This window comes from Pholis gunnellus (genome assembly GCF_910591455.1).
Source record: "Pholis gunnellus genome assembly, chromosome: 3".
In the NCBI taxonomy this organism is placed as follows: domain Eukaryota; kingdom Metazoa; phylum Chordata; class Actinopteri; order Perciformes; family Pholidae; genus Pholis; species Pholis gunnellus.
In genome coordinates, this window is record NC_136529.1 from 15080583 (window position 1) to 15100024 (window position 19442).

General features: G+C 40.8%; 1 protein-coding gene across 2 annotated transcripts; it reads left to right on the plus strand.

Annotated features, from left to right (window-relative positions):
* Positions 1-877: 877 nt before the first annotated feature.
* On the plus strand, positions 878-19383 carry ampd2a (adenosine monophosphate deaminase 2a). Of its 2 annotated transcripts, XM_079156829.1 has the most exons (18): positions 878-1222; positions 7204-7334; positions 7887-8017; positions 8605-8673; positions 9316-9427; positions 9536-9722; positions 11834-11972; positions 12057-12146; positions 12250-12379; positions 12558-12752; positions 12964-13095; positions 13200-13363; positions 13640-13766; positions 13852-14015; positions 14104-14224; positions 14548-14721; positions 14832-14942; positions 15268-19383. In XM_079156829.1, the coding sequence occupies exons 2-18, from the start codon at positions 7305-7307 to the stop codon at positions 15481-15483; spliced, it is 2292 nt and encodes a 763-aa protein (XP_079012955.1). In that variant the 5' UTR covers positions 878-1222; positions 7204-7304; the 3' UTR covers positions 15484-19383. The 2 variants fall into 2 exon arrangements, with proteins under 2 accessions (XP_079012955.1, XP_079012956.1); XM_079156830.1 differs by lacking the exon at positions 8605-8673.
* Positions 19384-19442: the final 59 nt, after the last annotated feature.

Sequence of the window (19442 nt, forward strand, 5' to 3'; positions counted from 1 at the left end):
CCGTACAGACAGCAGTCATGTGAGAGAGGAAGGAAACACCCTCCCCTGGCATCATGTGATCGGTGCAGAAAGTAACACGTCATGCAGCATGTCGATGAGCTCACTTGCATGTACACACAATCTTATATTCACATACCTAAGCTCAGTCATACTAGTATTGACCTCACAAACACAAGTGAGCACACTGAAGACATTCAATTCAAACATCTGATAATCGCATTCAAATGATTGAAAGCATAACAAAAAGTCCCGTCAAGTTCAATTTATTTGGCTACATGCGAAATGTGACTCGCTGCATGGTCGCATCAACACAGACTCAACAACAGCAAGCGGAATAAAAAGTATCTGCACGTAATGGCAGTAAAATATAAAGTCACAGCAATAAGCCAATTAGAACAGATGCAATTAATAAGTAAGAGCAACTTATCAAGAAATCCACAAGCCAAATCTCATATTACAGTGCTACAGTGTTGGTAAATACATATGAGGCAAATAAATAGTTAGAACGCAAATTAAGTGTTTTTATTACATATACTAAGAAAGAATGTTTGAATCCATGTGTAACAAAACGGGCCATTTAAATGGACATGTAATAATTGCTTTTAAGTACTGTTATGCATAACATGATTTAAAGGTTCGCACTCAGGATGATTGAAGTGGTGCATCATGAATAAGAAGTGGGAGGTAGAAAAGAAGTGGAAGTGGCCAGGGATGCGTGGCCTCCTCCATTTTACAGCACAATAGAGCCTAAAGTGGTTCACCCCAGTCCCTCCCCTTTTCTGCCACGTGGTATGTTCCAACTCAGTATTTAAATCCGGGAGCTTGAAGGCTGTGCTATTCATGCAATGAAAACCGGTGTAATCCAGGAAGCAGCTGAGAGGCAGAGGCAGAGAGAGATAGAGAATCAGAGGAAAGAGGGGGAAAAAAAATGCTTCAGCAGCACATTTGAGGCGGCGACAGTTAAAACAGGAGAAGCGGAGAGAAAAAGAGTGGGTATTGTAAGATCCTAGTGTTAGAGCAGCTTGTGTTTAGGAGGTAGCGTATGCTGTCTCTCTCTCCTCTCTCTCTGCTGTCATTCTCTCTGCTCCACTGTGCCAGCGGGGGGAGGGTGCATCGGTCGTCCCAGGCCTAGTTACATGTCCCAGCATCCCGCAAGAGCTCACACAAGGCCACTGCGACCGTAACCGAGACTGTGAGAAAAGGACAAGACAGTGAGATAGAGGTACTGTAATCTGCGAGCTTAATGATGGACAGTATCATATGCTGTAGAGAATGTTAATGTTAATACGGTCTTGCTAGAAGTTACTGCAGTTCTGTGTGAGGCATGGCACTTATCACTCTGTCATTAAACACAGTTGCTGTGTACTGGAATAAGATGACCGCATGTAGAAAAGCAGTGTGAGGAAATATAGAAATGAGGAGGGGGGGGGGGGGGGAGTTGTCTTAAAGAAAGAAAGAGAGAGAGAAATACGTCATGCATCTGTTAGGTTGGTCGGTTGCGTTGATGCTGATATTCGGGAAGCTGGATGTGTGCCGTAGTTTATTGCAGAGTGTGGCTGTTGCAGTGAGTGAACATTTGGGGCATCTAGTCCCTGCTGGTGTCTGCTACAGTCCTGCATGATGCAGTAATATTGCCCGGTGGATTGATCACTGAAATCCTTGTGAGTGTTCAGACACAAACAAAACATAATACAGCATATGGAGCTGTAAGAGTGGGCAATAAATCAGGCGGTTGCAGCAGTTTCAGTTGCTGATAAGGTGCCAGGGATGCTGGAAGAAAATGAGTATCTGATTCAGAACTGCATCTTCATCAACACTGTACTCTTCAGACAGATACTGTAAACTGCTGGAGTCTCAGTTTTTAATAGTCCACCTGAATATGTTTGTTGACCTTCCTGATGTTTGTAAGTGTCTTTGTGAGAACAGCTGACATCTGTTTTGTGTGTTGGTGTACGTGGCAATGACGAGTCAGATCGTTCTCGTCTTAAAGGCTGTTTATGTTATAGAAAGCTGCGGAGTAGCTGTCAAGGTAGATGTCTCTCACCACTGCACTGAGAATTATCTTCTATTTTCTGCATGTATTGAAATGTATTTTTGTCTCTCCGGCGGTCCTTCATTAGGTGAAAAAATAGAAAGAAAATAAAGTGAATTTTGCAGGCAATAGTTTTTAGCTGGCAAATTCCATCACCAATGTTGGTTCCCTTGTACTGATCTCTGCTACTTATAATATATTTAAAAAAACAAGACCCAAAGTAAAGGTTTATTCTCATCTGTGGTTGCTAAGAAACATCTGAAGTGGTGTCATCATCACTCTTCCTCTCAGGGTATAAAGTCAAATCTCTTTCAAAACACTGGAGCCACAATCGCATTAGACCAAAAAGTAAACTAAAACACATTTCTATGGGACACTATGGCATATTTATTATGCAATCAACAGATTCTCTTATTCTGAGATGCCCATCATTTGTTGCTGCTGTCCATGACTTTTACCGTAGTAGCAGACAACAGGCTCCCTCGTGTTTGTATAAGTATTTAATATCACTACAAATATAAGTAGACAGCCTTTATTTAGATACTTTTGCTGTTGTGTTGAAGTTTATATGGGTGAATAATTAGGGAACAAACACATGTTCAGCTGTGTAACAATAAGAAGAAGGAATGGGCAATATTTCAACATTATTTGTTAATTGATTTTCAGCAGAATTATATTGTAATGACACAATATTTACGTTATTATTCTACGACTTTCTATCGTCAAAGCTAATGATTTGGAGCTAACTGTAATTAATAAGTATGTTTTTGGTGTTAACTTTTGAGACGTACGAAGTCTGGTGTCATGTAATGACAATCTAAACATCGGCTAGATTATATTTCCTGTGATTTTGAACGAATTTGCCATGTCATGATGTAAAGTTGTGAATATTGCGATAATGATATCAACTATATTGCCTTTCTATTCTATTCTCGCCGTACTCGCCATACCTTAATCGAAGCATTGAAGATGAGTAGCATAAATATTTTTGACAACTTGGCCACTGGTGGGTGGCCCCATCATGTCGGGGCAAAAGAGGACGGCCACAACATGTCCGCTGCTGCTCCGTGTGCTTGACGAGTTGATATCCGTGCAGAAGAGGCAGTGCAAGGCCAGATGTATTCACCAAAATGCCAGTAACCTTGGGTCTTGTTATTGTGTTGACGACGTTGCACTGATAATAGTTGTGTAACATCTGTCATCTCTACAGGGGCTGCCAAATCTCATTAGTTCTCTGTGATATAATGTTTATCATGATGGGAAGCTTTCATACCAATGTGGGGCTTATGGGACTGGATAGTCGTTGCATACAAAGTAGTATTATTGTCAAAATCCACTTACATCATATTACACAACCTAAAAGTTGTCAGATTGTGATAGACTAGTGCAGTACCCATTCGTGGGCGTGGACATTCGGAGCGCACGCTCACTATCGCTGGTTCATTCAAAGTTTATTAATGTTGTTGCATGTCCAAATTGAACCAACTTCGGTACTGCATGTCCTTCGGTCCCCCAGCAATTCACCCGCCAACTGTGAAGTTACCCGCATGGACAGTTCTCGAGATATGTGATCCCTTATATATCCCTTACATAGAGATCCCTTGCTTTATAGTAAGATTGATCTGGTCATGGAATATTTTTAAGGGCATAACTGTACACTGTTTTGGTTGACTACTGCCAAAACTAGTTTACTGCTACTTCCGTCCTGCATGATTGGGAGGATGAGACGCGCTGCAAACATTGTATTGATCCTCAGAGAGCGGAGGCAGCTCCACAGATTCTAGATGACTGTCTCTCTGGAAGGGTTCAAAAGAACAAGTAGCGCATGTGGGCGGTGTGCAGACTCAGGTCCCAGGGATGTGAGAGAAAGCTGAGATGGAGAGCTTTGTCAATATTACTCACTGGTCCAAGAAATTGTCTCACAATGACTACATGGAGATAGATGGGTTGACTCATTCTAAAATAGAAGAGACGCCCTCACAAAGTATACAGCGTGTTTGAGGTGAGGCTAGAGCCTGGGTTTGTTTGCCAGCTTGTCTGCCAAAATTCATTCGCATGCAATCTGGATCTGCACAGTGGTTTGGGAAAAAAACAAAACGGTGCCTGTGTCGAGGCGTCAAAGAAATACTACCAATAAAAAGGAAATGAGGGTGTTTTTTTTCCCGTGTTGATCCACACTCTCCCTAATGAGATGCACAGTTTGAGAATTTGTTCCAAGGACAAGCCCACAGTCAACAGCCTACATTTTTATAATTGTTGGAGTCCACCATGGCATTTATCTTTATTGACCGTTTAAATCTAATTTTGGTTATATAACACTGTCAAGAAAAATTTAACAGTACCCTTTTTCATTTACCTGTCTAGTTACTGTTTGAACATCTGTTTTTAAATTAACTATTAACTGAATGAATCATACAGGCCTTTATGACTGATACGCGTTTGATGAAGTTTCATATCAGAATTGGGCCTCTGCTGTTGTTTATATGTTTATGTTTTATGTCTCTCCTGGCTGTGTTTTTGTTTGTTTTGCATGTCGGTAGTGATTTTTGAAAGAGGTTTCACATTGCAGAGCAGAATATGAGCCAAAAAACAAAGTTTCATTGTTCTGCTTTTCTTTGTTATTGATTTTGTAGTCTGGTGAGTTTCTCTCAGTCTGTTTGTATTTACTTGTATAGATGTGTTTTGTGTTGTTTGTGCTCCCTACTACCAGTCAAGTCAGTTTTATATATATAGCCCAGTTTCACAAATCACAATCAATCGCGATCATTTGTCTCTGAGGGCTTTACAAACTGTACAGCATACGACATGCTCTATCCTTAGACCTCTACTACCATGATGTCACTGAGATAAATAGAGTTGGGGGTGCTGTGGTTATTTGTGGGTGACAGGCCGGGGGATTACATGAATACTATGCTGGGGTTTACTCTGTTTGTGTGTTTGTTCATGTGAAGATATCCACACACGTCTGTGCACTGTGCATGTAGACTGATATATTGGCCAGGCTGATATTAGTTTATCTCAGAAATATTTGGTGGCCATTATGTTGGTAGCAAGGAAGCAATTTCAGTACAGATATGACAAAGATATAACAGAGTTAATTTAGAAAGTGTTGCCAAAGTTTATTTAACGGTCTCAGTACATATTGTGGTCGCATTTCTTTAAAAAACAAATTTATGTCATCTTTTACATTTTTTTATTTCTTTTAAACTTTCATATCTACCTCAAAAATACAGTATTGGTTGAGCTATGATATTGCATGTTCTATGTTTAAACTCTTTTAATGCCCTTGAGCGTATGATTGTCAGCGGATCGTATCAAAGCGGTAACTCACATCCTGTTAAACTTCTATGTGCCATATTGAAATGTTTGACTATGTCATGCTACTACAGTATACTGTGGAGAGGTACCCGCTCTGTCCATTCCTGACTTCACGGCCTTGGAGGCAGACAGCAGATGGCAACAACTAATTGTCCCAGGCCAGACACAGTACCGACAATGCCACCAATTATAGAGGAGAGTGAATGCACCACTCCAAAATTCACAGACTTGTTATGAGTGAGTGAGTTACTGTGTGTGCACATAACTGTGGTTCTCTTTAAACTGTGGTTCTCTTAAAGTGAAATGTATGGCTTTTTTTTTTTTTAGAAAGTACACAGGAATTAGTACATTTGATGTTCCTCATTGTCCCTCAGTCTTTGGAGAGAAAGGTATTTGGTCTTTTGGTGGTTTTCCTCTCTTGCCTTTGATTTATTCTGGAGTGGAGCAGGCATCATCTGTTTCCTGCAGGTCTAGAGTGGGGAAGGCCCCTCTATGCCATTCACAGGTGCTTGTACGCATGTGTCAGTGTGTAAGGTAATTCTTTACAAGTGTGTGTGCATGCCTGTGTGTGATTGAAGTGACACAGTATATATTGGTACAGCTGACGATTCTGTTCTTGGACATAGCACAAGGATTTTCCTGCAGACACAGCCGCTGTCACCGGAGCTTCATAGGTAATCATGGTGATGCACTATCTGCATTCGTTTAACTTCTGGCTAACTGTTCGCAACTGTCTTTGTGTTTGATGTCTTCGGTGTAGATACTAATGGGCTAATGTGTCCATATAACTGAAGGAAGGAAACAAAGGAAGTTCTCTTGGCCAAAGATTGCTCAATCTTGAAAACTATTGTTAGGCTGTATTTTGTTGCGTCTTGTGTTACAGCAACTACTGCAGTAACTGGTGGAAGATGTAAATGATGTAAGTGACTGATATTCTAGTTCTACATAAAATGAATTGATAACAGCGGTTGTTTGTATTAGCTGTTTGTCCAAAGTCTATAGTTTTTAATTAAATTAATGTGAAGTTATATTGCACGCTGTCGTGTGCACATAGTCTGAGCCAACTCTGTGCTTTCTAAAATCATAGGTCTCCCCTCTCAATCCACCATGCGTTCCAATCTTTGGTAAACCAAGTGTAAATTATTGTTGTTTTTTGTCTGTGATGGTACTAGTCAGCTTTGTCTGTTTCTACATATTTGTCTGTCTCTATTTTACTTTTTTTTTATATTCATAGTGAAATTGGCATCATTGCGATTGAATTAGTTCTGAGCCGGCAAAGCACCCAGAGGAGCCATGTCTATCTGAACCCGAACGAGTTCTGTCAATTGCTTCGCACATGACGCTGGATGCAGTTGGCTGTATGCTATGAGTAATTGAACACTGAAGAGTCCACGTTATATGTGTGTGTGTGTGTTTGGAGAGGAGTCCTGTGGATTGAAAATCCTTTTCCGTCAAAGCTTTTTCAATAATAAACATTGACATGGTAAAGTACAGGCCTTATCAATCTAACAATGACTCCTTTGCATAATCACACATAACACATAGTATTTTGAAAGCCTGTATGCAGGTCAAATTGATACGGCTCTTTCCCACAGACAATATGCTTCATACAGAGGTGGAAAGTATACATTTGTCCACTGAAGGTACAGTGACTTTACTGACTCTGGCTTACCGAAGCAAGTCGCCACGTTACTCAGCAGAAAAGAGGGTTTGTGTCTCCAGATGCAGCAAATTAAACCTAGCTCTATAGGATTCAGTAGACAGTATAACTTTTATTTTGCTGACATTTTACATAGCTTAGGAAATGTGCATTGATTTCACAAATGTCAAACCCTGTCTCTGTCTGCTTACAGACCTGTGTGGTGCATCTGGGCCCAAGCCCCTCAAGCCCCAGAGATCACTTCCAGGGACGCCTGTTTCTCTCACACACTACCCAATCGACCTGCGAACATCCATGGACGAAAAATACAAAGAGATTGCTGAGGTAAGAATTCAAATCCACACTAATTACATTAGAGCTTTTAAGTACAGCTAAGCTAAATAATCTTAGCATCCATGCACCAGCTTTCCAGCCATTCAGATATTTGAATTAGCTATTACTGGTATTTGTTTGTATGTGGAAATTGACAGTTATGAAAATACATGTTAGCTTTGAATTCTAAATAATAATAATAAATATGTAAAAATTAATAACGGGATATTGTCTAGCTGGCTTCTGCTTGAAGTATGATTTCAGCTTCTACTATCTTACCAGTTTAACACTAGAAGATTATGTTGTGTTCCTTTTATTGAATGAACCGCCAAATAATCAAAATTAAGAATATAGCAAAACACATTAGAAATGTTTCAAGTTCATCAAAGTTTTCTTATTTTGTCCAGTTCAATATCTGCCTTGGCTGTTTATGGCTTTATTTGAAGGTAAATAAAGCAGGGGGGGAGGGGGGGGGGGGGGTGTGTGAGCCCAGAGTCCACAGGTGCATGGAAGTGGACCTGTTTTCCTGTTTTATGACACCATATAACATATGTTTGCACAAAGGAGCTGTTCACACGCAGCATGGCAGAGAGTGACATGCGAAGCGCACCGTATGAGTTTCCGGAGGACAGTCCCATCGAACAGCTCGAAGAGCGACGGCACCGCCTGGAGAGGCAAATCAGCCAGGACATTAAGTGAGGAAACGCAAACACACTGCACACACAAAGCCAGTTAAATAAACTCTTAACATAATCTCTGACAGACAGAGCTCTCCCACACCTCCACCTTTTACACACAGTCTTGCTTTCACCCATGCACACATGCTTATCGGCTTCCAACAGACCAGTTTGTGGGCTAACTAACCTCAGCAATCGGCTAACAGGGCTAGCCAGCACATTGCACCTGCTCTGGTCTTCAATCTTCTTCTATGCAAAACTTTTATGAGGAGGTGGGTTCTGTCTCGGTTGCCGGGGTTGAAGCTATCTGCACCAATAAGACGACCGTGCAACCTGCAAGCCCCTGTTTACCAATCAGGGTGTACAACTACTACCTTATGATATTTTTCTGTTGGTGCCAATCCCCTTGATCACTTAATACCTTATGCTTTGTATGTATATGTATATATGTAAATGTGTATGTGTGTGAGAGAGAGCTTGTTTGATTGTGTGTGCATATATCTGGTCTCTCTGCCTTTGTGTGCTTAATTTCTTCTTACTGCCTCTGATGCCAATCTGCCCCTGCCTTGCCCACGCTATCCTGCGCCGCTGCATATCACCCCAAGGCATGAGCCAGAGATTTTGCTCCGTGCCAAACAGGACTTCATGAAAATCGACAGTGCTGCAGACCTAGAGTGAGTGAGATCTGCTTCAGTATGTATGATTTGTGTCGTGATTTTGTCTTTGATTGTTGATTTTCTTTCAATTCATCTCTATTCAGCTTGTATTCTTAGAAATGTGCATGGCAACTACTTGCCTGAATTCTTTATTATTCATAATCACTGTAAACTTATCGCTGTCTAGTCTAAAAGTATTTAGGAATTGTTGGTTGAAAGTGCTTTTCTCCAGAACCGCTGACAGATTATCAGCATATTGGATCACATCTTCCCCCTGCTGGTGACTAGATGTACAAATCCGTACTTTGTTCTTTTGCTTTTTGCTCTCTAAAGACAGCAAGTCTCTCAAGTTTGAAAGTCTATACTCTGTATGTGCATTTTCTATTGATCTTGATTTGACTTCCTTTGTTTTCTTGATAATTAAATGTCCGGTGAACCCTGAGAAATCTTACAGTTCGGTCACTGTAGGTTCATTATTAATTCAAAATAAACTGCACTAATGCTGCCATTACAAATGTATACATTCTATAACATCTGGATTATCTTCTCCATCATTCACTTTTCTGCTGCTGCTTATATCCACATATTCTCCATCTGGTATGCTTTTGCCTACATTTCTCTAGTTTTAAACTCTCCTTCTTACTGTCCGTATCCTTGCAGGTTATTGAATGAGACGAGTTGGGACACTGTTGATGATGGCTTTAGGGAAAGGGCATTGCCACTGGAGAGAGAATACCAGCGGGTGTCAATATCTGGAGAGGAAAAGTGTGGGGTGAGGAGCTTTTTTCAAGTGATTTTTTAATGTGTTTTTATCAGCAATTAAACTTAATCTCTTGTAAGGTAATCCCATTTTCATTGCTGTAAATTGATATCTTCCCAGGTGCCATTCATTGACCTCGTTGATGCTGCAAAGTGTGTGGTGAAGGCATTATTCATACGGGAGAAGTACATAAAGCGATCCATGCAATCCTTTTGTAAGACCACAGCTCATGCCCTGCAGGACCTCGGGATGAAGCCTCTGGATCTGACAGACTATGACGATATAGCAGAGACCCCTGTAGATGCTGGTATCTCATGCACACACCAAACATGTTCTATTACCGTTAGAAATAGCCATGAGTGTTTTGTTGAATTTCACAGAGATGACCATTGTATCCGTTTTACAAGGAGGCAGTAGGGGCCGAGCTATACACTTTGAAACTGTAGCCAAGATGCGGTGACAGAGCAGTTTTGGTTACTCCATGTACAGTAGCAAAGGAGAAACCTTTAGTTTGGCTTCCTGTTTTGTGCTGGGAATACCTGTCAACAGAAAGGCTCCAGGCATTTAACAAATACCTGGCCCTGTTCTGCAGGGGAGTCTTGTTTATTTTCATATTATTATACCCCAGAATACCAGAACCGATTCAGCATCATCAGCAGGCATCAAGGGCTTTTTATAATCATGTGGTGTCAGGGGTAAAAGGGAGAATTGCAGTGTAAAGAATATTTGATTAGTCAATCGACAAAAGAATAATCAGGATTCAGGATTTTCTGCTTTTCTTTGTCTTGATAGAAAACTGAATATCTTTGCCTTTTGGTTGGCTAGTCAGACAAAATAAATCATTTTAAATCAGGGGCAAAGTTGTTTCAGCAAAGCCAAGATGTTGCAATGTGACATGACGTGAAGCACCTAATGGGCGTAGGTTTCATTTCAACACATTAAGTAGAGGGTCTGCGATTCATTTCCTGCATTCTGGTGAATTTTGAAAGGAATTTTTGAAAGGACTTTATTTATGTAATGGAAAACACAAAATTCAATCACCAGGTGACCATCTTATAAAGTAATGGAATTTAATGCAGTAAAGCTCTTGAGCATTCTGTATTGCTTTCAATTTATTCCACGAGATCAACTGTTTTCATTTAATGTTATTCCTGCTGAGTCAACGCACATGTCGGCATGATTTACTCTTCTTTCCTTTCTGTTAGTTGAAATAACCTTTTTAAATGTGCCTTTTCACCTGAAACATTGATTCATTTTAATGAACGCACGTGCACTTGGACTTGAAGAGTGCATATATGTTTCAGCAAGATTTCTGCTCATGTTCAAAACTTTCTGTGCATTTAAAACATATTCCACGTATCTGTGTTTTCTGAGAAGTCACACCTGGCATATAATCTGCTGTTCATTACTTTATTGTTCTGGTGATGTGATAGTGTTCCCTTCAGACCGTCTGACAAACACAGTAACGTTTGTGACTCTCTGGATGAGACAAAGTTTAGAGAAGCGGCTGTGCACTGCTCTTCATCGGAGGTGAAAAACTAAAACTAACAGAAAACTAGCTGTTTGTGATTCTTCCAAAATGCTTCCATCACACACTGTCGAACATCATGGAGGAACACATTTTCCCAAGGAAAGATTTGTTGAGCACAAATGGTACATTTTAAGGCAATACAACTGTTTCTTTAAAAGAACTGATCCCATGAATGGTACCTGACATTTTACTGACAAAACTATTAATGGTTTCATTCAGAGAATAATCTGCAGATTAATCGATTGGTTAGAAAATAATAGTTAGCCGCAGCTCCAAATGCAGCATTTGCTCCTATGAACCAAACAGTTGAGTATTTTTCCAGTGGACTGTAGTCTTTCTACTCTTCACGGTTTCCCTCTTTATGAAAACAATAGTTACTTATTAGCAAAGTGTTTCAGCTCTCTGCAAGCTTGTCTCATGATATAACTAGGGCTAAGGTAACATCCCACGTTTTGTCCAAAGAGGTTTTCCAGGACCATAACTAATGGGCGTGTTCAAGCTTGAAAAAGCTTGACAGTCTTTAAGATGAGGCAGGCAACTCATAACTGGGTATGTACTGTATATGTATATTGATATTGTGAGAGCTAGGAAATTCCAGAAATAAAGTGAAGAACTTGCTAAAATAATCTCCCCCTTAACACCCTGAACTATGTGGGCAAAACAATTAAGAAACAAGACACACTCCCTCAACAGCTGTTTTTTAAATTTGCCTAATTTAGTTGTGATTCTTCAATGAAAACACAGTATTCGCTCAGGATCAATAATACAAACTCCCACACTGTGTCTCATTTATCTGAGCAGTTACCAAGTCATTGTTTATCATTTGAAGCACATTTTTGTATCATGGATAAACGACAAAATTAATATAAATTTCCTGTTTTTCCCAGATGCCCCCGTTCACCCTCCTGTCTCAAAGACACACCCCTATGACATGGACCCCAAGAATATGCCGGCAGACACAGGATATGGTTGCAAGATGGAGGGTGGACTCGTCCACGTCTACAACAAGAAAACCAACATGGACAAGTATGTTTTTGTCCCTGACAACAAGTTAATTAGAAAAAAAAAGGTTGCGTGTTCGTTTTACTTTTATACTGTTCTCCTTTTCAGAAGCACAGAACTGGACCTGCCCTATCCTGACCTGACGGAGTATATTGAGGACATGAATGTTATGATGGCCCTCATTATCAACGGCCCAGTGTGAGTGTTTCTTTGATACAATCATTCTACAAATGTCAATGTTAAAATGTTGTGTTTATTTTAAATGACGTGTCCCCGTGTTTCCTCTGTATGGTGTTAACAGGAAGTCTTTCTGCTACCGCCGCCTGCAGTACCTGAGCTCTAAATTCCAGATGCACATCCTGCTGAATGAGATGAAGGAGCTGGCAGCGCAGAAGAAAGTTCCACATAGAGACTTCTACAACATACGAAAGGCAAGTGCCAACCACAGTCAATCCATCGCTACTATTTTGATATCATCCAGTGATTGTTGTTAGTTGACAACATTCTCAAACTACAAAAATGGGACTTCAACTCGACAAGGACTGAACCTAAGGCTAAGATCAAAGGTCATATCTGCCTCTCACATATTCTGCTCTGCCCTAACTACAGGTGGACACACACATACATGCATCCTCCTGCATGAATCAGAAGCACCTGCTGCGATTCATCAAGAGATCCATGAAGATAAACCCAGAGGAGATCGTTCACATTGAGCGTGGCCGTGGTCAGACCCTCAAGCAGGTGTTTGAGAGCATGAACTTGACGGCCTTTGACCTGAGTGTAGACACTCTCGACATGCACGCGGTGAGACATTGTTGTATGTTGTGTTTGTGCTTCATACCATGTGATCAAGGTCCTGTGCCATATAATAAAGAAAGAAAAACAGGAATGGGAGCAGCTCTATCCAACTAAAGTTGTGCTAAATATTTCTGACGGACTGTGTACAAAGGAATACTGTGTAATACATTTGATATAGATAAAAATGAGGTTTGACAGGTTGTGGTTCACTTATCAGGACCGTAACACGTTCCATCGGTTTGACAAGTTCAACGCCAAATACAACCCCATTGGAGAATCCATCCTGAGAGAGATCTTCATCAAGACTGACAACTGCATTGAAGGAAAATACTTTGCACACATAGTCAAGGTGTGAAGTAATTCATATGTAAAGTATTTATATTCCTCATTCAAACATTTTATCAATGCATACACAAACTGATGCATTGATATCTGCTGTCACTATTTGTCCAGGAGGTGATGTTTGACCTGGAGGAGAGTAAGTACCAGAACTCTGAGCTGCGCCTGTCCATCTACGGTCGCTCCAGGGACGAATGGGAGAAGCTGGCTCAGTGGGCCCTCAAACATCGCGTGTACTCTGATAATGTACGCTGGCTTATCCAGGTGCCCCGTCTCTTGTAAGTACTCCATCCACTTTGCTTTTACCTTGAAGCTGTACTGTTGTCAGGGGTGGTCAAAAATGTGGTTGTAATGAGAGCACGAACCAAAAGAAATGAATTGTTCTAATTTCTGAGGTTATGTCCTTGTATGAGAGACTAGATGCTCCTCAACTAGTGTAGACATGGGTTACCTCTTCTGGCCTCTACAATTAAACCTATATTTGTAATGTATTGTGCTTTTAAAAAAACAATAATCATCTCTATGATGTCACTGTTCGATCACTACCTCTCCAGTGATGTTTACCGAACAAAGAAGCAGCTGGCAAATTTCCAGGAGATGTTGGAGAATATCTTCATGCCTCTGTTTGAAGCCACGATCAACCCGCGCAGTCATCCTGAGCTGCATCTCTTCCTGGAGCATGTGAGTATCACTTCACAAGAAAACCAAGCTATCCTGATGATTCTGCCGGTTGTTTCTATCCCGTTTGTTGCATGTGTGTCCACAGGTGGTGGGCTTTGACAGCGTGGACGATGAGTCTAAACCTGAGCAACACATCTTCAATCTTGACAGTCCGCTGCCAGAAAACTGGACAGAAGAAGACAACCCACCTTATTCCTACTACCTCTACTACACCTATGCCAACATGACTGTGCTCAACCACCTGCGAAGGTATGGCCCAGCTGGAATCATTTATAACACACAAGAATCAAGAGTTAAGTTTTAATGTTGTTTTTGTAAATATATTTGACTGACACAGGCAGAGAGGCTTTCGCATGTTTGTGCTGCGACCTCACTGTGGGGAGGCGGGGCCGATCCACCACCTGGTGTCAGGTTTCATGTTGTCAGAGAACATCTCCCACGGACTGCTGCTCAGAAAGGTCAGGAGAGGTCGTCCTGGACTGCTTCTAAAAGACTGCTATGGAAATGTTCAGTTTGACCATGTTGAAATAACATTGTTGTGCTGGCTGTGTTCTAAAACTAATTTGGAAAGCTTGCTTAAAGATTTCATCTGTGTTGAATTTCCCCTTCTTGCAAACCTGATGGCATCAGAAAGCTTAATTACATTTTTTGTAACTATTGGATTGGACTGCTATATGATTTGGGAAGCACAAAGAGATTTACAAACTATTGGGCCTTACATACATATAGATTCAAGATTACATTTGTCTCTCATGCTCTCTCTATATTTGATATCCATCAGGCCCCGGTGCTGCAATATCTTTACTACCTGGCTCAGATTGGCATCGCCATGTCCCCACTGAGTAACAACAGCCTGTTTCTCAGTTACCATCGCAACCCGCTGCCAGAGTACCTGTCCAGAGGCCTCATTATCTCTCTGTCCACTGATGATCCTCTTCAGTTCCACTTCACCAAGGTCAGTGTGAAGGAGGTTTGTCTGACTCTACACATGCCCTACATTTAAGGTAGACCATGTAAAACGATGGTCAGAAGTGATGAGGCTCTGTGTGGTTTTTCCGGATCCAGGAGCCTCTGATGGAGGAGTACAGCATCGCTACTCAGGTGTGGAAACTAAGTTCCTGTGACATGTGTGAGCTGGCGAGAAACAGCGTCCTAATGAGTGGGTTTTCACACAAGGTAAACTAGTTTGTAACTCTTCTCATTTTGTGTATTTAAACAGGTGCAATTCAATACAACCGCTCTGCCATTAACTCATCCTATTATGAAATTGAAAATGTTCAATTCCATGTTTTGTTAAATGTGGTGTTCTACTGGACTACATTAAAATAAGAGATCTTTCTAATTGTTAGTCCTCCCTATTTATAAACAAGACGGTGAAATGCCGCCAACCCATATGAAGGGCAGATGAGGTGGTTTGCTTCAGAAAACTTAAAGAGGGAATGTCTTTCTGTGTTTTACTAGTATCTGAGCCTCCACCTCATGTAGCTTCTCTTAATTCCAGGCCAAAAGCTACTGGCTGGGCCCCAATTATTCAAAGGAGGGTCCTACGAGCAACGACATCCGTCGTACCAACGTCCCTGATATCCGCGTGGCGTACCGCAGCGAGACGCTCTCTGAGGAGCTTCAGCTCATCACTCAAGCTGTGCGCACTGAAGAGCTGGACACCATCAATGAGGAGGACTCTCTGTCCATGGGCCCTCTCTCGGGACAGCGCTGAAGTCGCAATATCCAGGACTTGTCCTGTGAACCCTCAACCCTGTGGTCCACCCAGCATGACACTGAAGAGACGTGGCGTGAGAGTAATTCACCACCAACCATCACTATAGAAGTATGCCGCACACACAGCTACACAGCTCCCCAAAAGCCAAGGATACAGAGCTTTCCAGAGCACTTCAGCTTCTACATTCTTCCTTTTCTTGTGTTTGAATCATTTTTAGGTTTCAGGAAAGGACTTTAACCCCATATCGTTAAAGTTCCAAATACATAGTCAGTGTTTTCCCCAACCTTTGTTTCTGCTTTTCTTTGTGGCACGTTCAGTCTCAGTCAGCGTAAGGAAGGTTAGCAGAGAAGACCACCACCAGTGATTCTTGTGAATGAAAAGCAGAGAAACACTCGCCAGAGACGCTTTAGGGCAATGTTGTCTTTATTTCTTTGTCCATGACCAGCCTGTCCTTCCAAAGTCTATCAGATGATCCCTGTGAGCGACATGTTGTATTTCACCTGACACATTACATAGCATGTAATGGATCTGTGTACTACAGATACACTGACAACCAGCACATTTAAACTCTCTTCACTGCAAACTTGCTCTGAACGTTTCTTATCTTCCACTATGCAGTCATGCTGCTTAACTGAACCCAGTGCATCGATCATCTTTATTATACAACCGTACAATGAAGCGTTACGGATGTAGTTTTAATGAAATAATAAAGGTCAGGGTTGGACGCACAAAACAAACTTTGACAGGTTTCATGTTTTAAGCTACTTCACGGTTGCGCAAAGCTTGAAGATGTACAGTAACTGAATCAGAGAGAAGAGAATGTAGCTTCTGTCTGAATGCTGCAGTTCTAGATATCAGCCATGCATTGTGCTTAGTGTGGTTTCAGATCATTTATTTGCCAAATGCACACAAAGAATCGTTCTTCCGTGATTTTAATGAGCTCAGAAAGTGACATCTAAGGGAGAAAGCCCTTCGAGTCAGTACTAGAAGCAGACTTCCTGGTGGTCGACTGCAGACATTCCACGAAGCAAACAGTCGTCTTTAGCTACAAATGAATCCGGTAAATGATGAAAATCATCTTTGTTTTATGGTGTATTTCTACCAACTTCCGATGTAGAAGATATAAAAGGGGGGAATGGGCATAATAGATTGGAACCACAGCACAAATAAGTTTGATGGATTCAGCATTGTCTAAGAGTTACTAAGAGTTAGGTACCTCACGATGTCTATGAATATATGGACCCTAGCTTTCCTCCTTTTGTCCCTGATTTCATTCATTCCTTGTGGACAAACCAGAAAGTCATGGATTTGTTTCCCCCCTTTGCATGCAGTGCACTGTACATGCACTAAGCCAAAACTTCACAGTGCCTTTTCATTTTTTAGCTTTGCCCAGTTTTGGTCACCTGGATTGCATATGTTTTCCTCAGTCATGTACAGTAGGCCTCTACGCTGTTGTAATATCCGCACCGATGGAACTGAAACCACCTCGCTGCATGCTCGGTGTAAAATAGCTTTTTACCGTGGCCTTCGTTTGACATGGAAAATGTACTTGTTTGTAGTACTCTGCTCGTGTTTTTGTTTTTTTTGTTGCGCATGGCTGCATGAGTAATGGATGGCAGGAAATAATGAGTTGTTTACAGCGAGCTGTAACGTAAAGCATCTTAACTAATTCAGGGCTGCCGACCAGCTTTTCGAGTAAAAAGTGTGTTTGCAGTAAACAGATTTAAATTCGGCGTTGTTCACCATGTGGAAAGGAGCAAACCATGCTGGGACATGGTTAAGAAGGTTGCATGGTTCTTGTAGCATTTAGCTGTTTTAAACCCGCCCCAAATGTGATCAAAGCTGGGATCACATATTGTATGGAACAGCACCCCCATCTTCATGTTATCGCACCGCTCTACCTGCCGCTGGACACGGTCCAGCGTCCCATCAAACTGTGAGCATTCTTCTCAAACCTAGATGCTGCTGTTGAGTAATCAGAAAACGTCAGCCTTGTTATTTGAATAACCAGTATCAGTACCTCCACATGTTTTGCTTTATAGATGATTAGGGTGAAAGATGAGAACCTGCATTTGTTCAGCAAGAATACAGCAGCTGTGTGTTCAAGGGTTGCACCCGCGTTGTGCGCTGAACATGGTGAGATGTGCTTGTTTGTTGGATTTCATGTATAAAGTGTATTTTTTTAAGGGGGATATAGAGATAAGAAATTTTATATTCACACTATATTGATGTCAAGGTTTACCACTTAGTTTTGATGCCGTTGATCATTGTGAATTCACATTATGTCATGAAAATAGTTATACGGCTTCATTGTTGTTCGTCTTTTTCATTTCGTAATCAGACACAGTGTTTGAATGTCTGTCCCGTCTGTTATTATTTTACAGTCGCTTCTTCACACTTTGTTTTTTATTCCTGATCATTCTCAGTTCATTATTCATTAATGTTCAGTAGGTACATGACAGATACCTATAGATACCATGATAGATAGCCATTCCAACACCAACCTACACACGCACATTAAAACTACCCCTCATTTTTATGTCACTTCAATAGAGTTGTCTTTTTCTGATTGGGGGATTTTTGGTTGGAAAGTCTCATTGCAACCATTGATCTCCACTGACTTGTCCAATAGCATCAGTCCATAGCACAAAGGATTGTTATGTTCAAGTATTGCAGCTTCGTTCTGTTAGTGGCCTTTCTTAGTTTGAATGTTTAGCAGCCATATCTTTGACTACTCTCCAACATGTTGTGAGGTAGTTATGGGAATAAGTGTTTGATGACAACGCTTTATCACTGAGAGACGATTATAATCTGACCTAAACCTTTTCCATTCATTCATCTTTACAGCTGGTTGTTTATACTGTGTTTGTGTCCCCTTCATGGCTTCATATGGTCTTTAAATTTACCACAGAGCCACTTGTCTGCACTCACGACATAGTGCAGTCTACCTCACAAATATGAATCTCTGATAGTTGTCATGCTGGTGCTCTGTGTTGTCCTTAGTAACAGCACACCACAACTCATGATTATTTTCTTGGGCCGTCCTCGACCAAAGACATTCTTTAGTCGACTAACAGTCATATGATTTTATCAACTCATTGATTAGTTGATTTAATTTAATCCACAGATCTGTAAAACTGAGTTCTTCCTTAAAGAATCAGAGAAAAGCACCACTTTGACTCTTTTGTTTCCCAGAGATGTGCTTATAAGTACCTTGGAGATAATTGATTTAACATAAAGAGGCGTAGAAAAATGGCTAATCAACTCAAGAAATGTTAGTCAACTAAACCAAAATGACTGATTAGTTGACTAATCAACTAAGAGGGGTCAGCCCTATTTTTTTTTCCATTCATTCATTATTTGTATTGTTTTGTCTGTAAAATAGAGAAAACTATGAAAAATGGTAATCATAATTCTGTGTGATGAAGTATTCAAATTGTTTATTTCAGTTCAGCAGTCCACTATCATAGACAACTATAGAGAAAGCAACACATGTAATCTCACATTTGAGAAGCTTGAACCAGTACATTGGTCATTTTTACTTATTTGATCATCACAATTGTTGCTTATTATTTTTTTGACGATCAACTAATCGATGAATCCCAGGAGATGATGGCGCATGAGAAGTGATTCACAAGAGATAAAAAGCTGAGACCATTTAAAGATACCGTTTTCTCTGAGAAGTCACAGTGATTTTTTTGGATGTCAACACAAAAACTAACCAGTTATATTTATAGTTCACATTGATTTATTTCTATTTAGCTTCATCGTGCATTAATTACCAAATACAAGGTATTCTGATGCTCACACTTGAGATATTTCTTTTTGTTCAGCTGATATTTTTCTCATAAAGTATCTTTGTTTTTACATAATCTAGTCACTTTCTGACCAGGATTTTGACTTTTTCCTCATTTTATGTCCATTGATCTGTAGCCATATTATTGCCTGAAATGGAT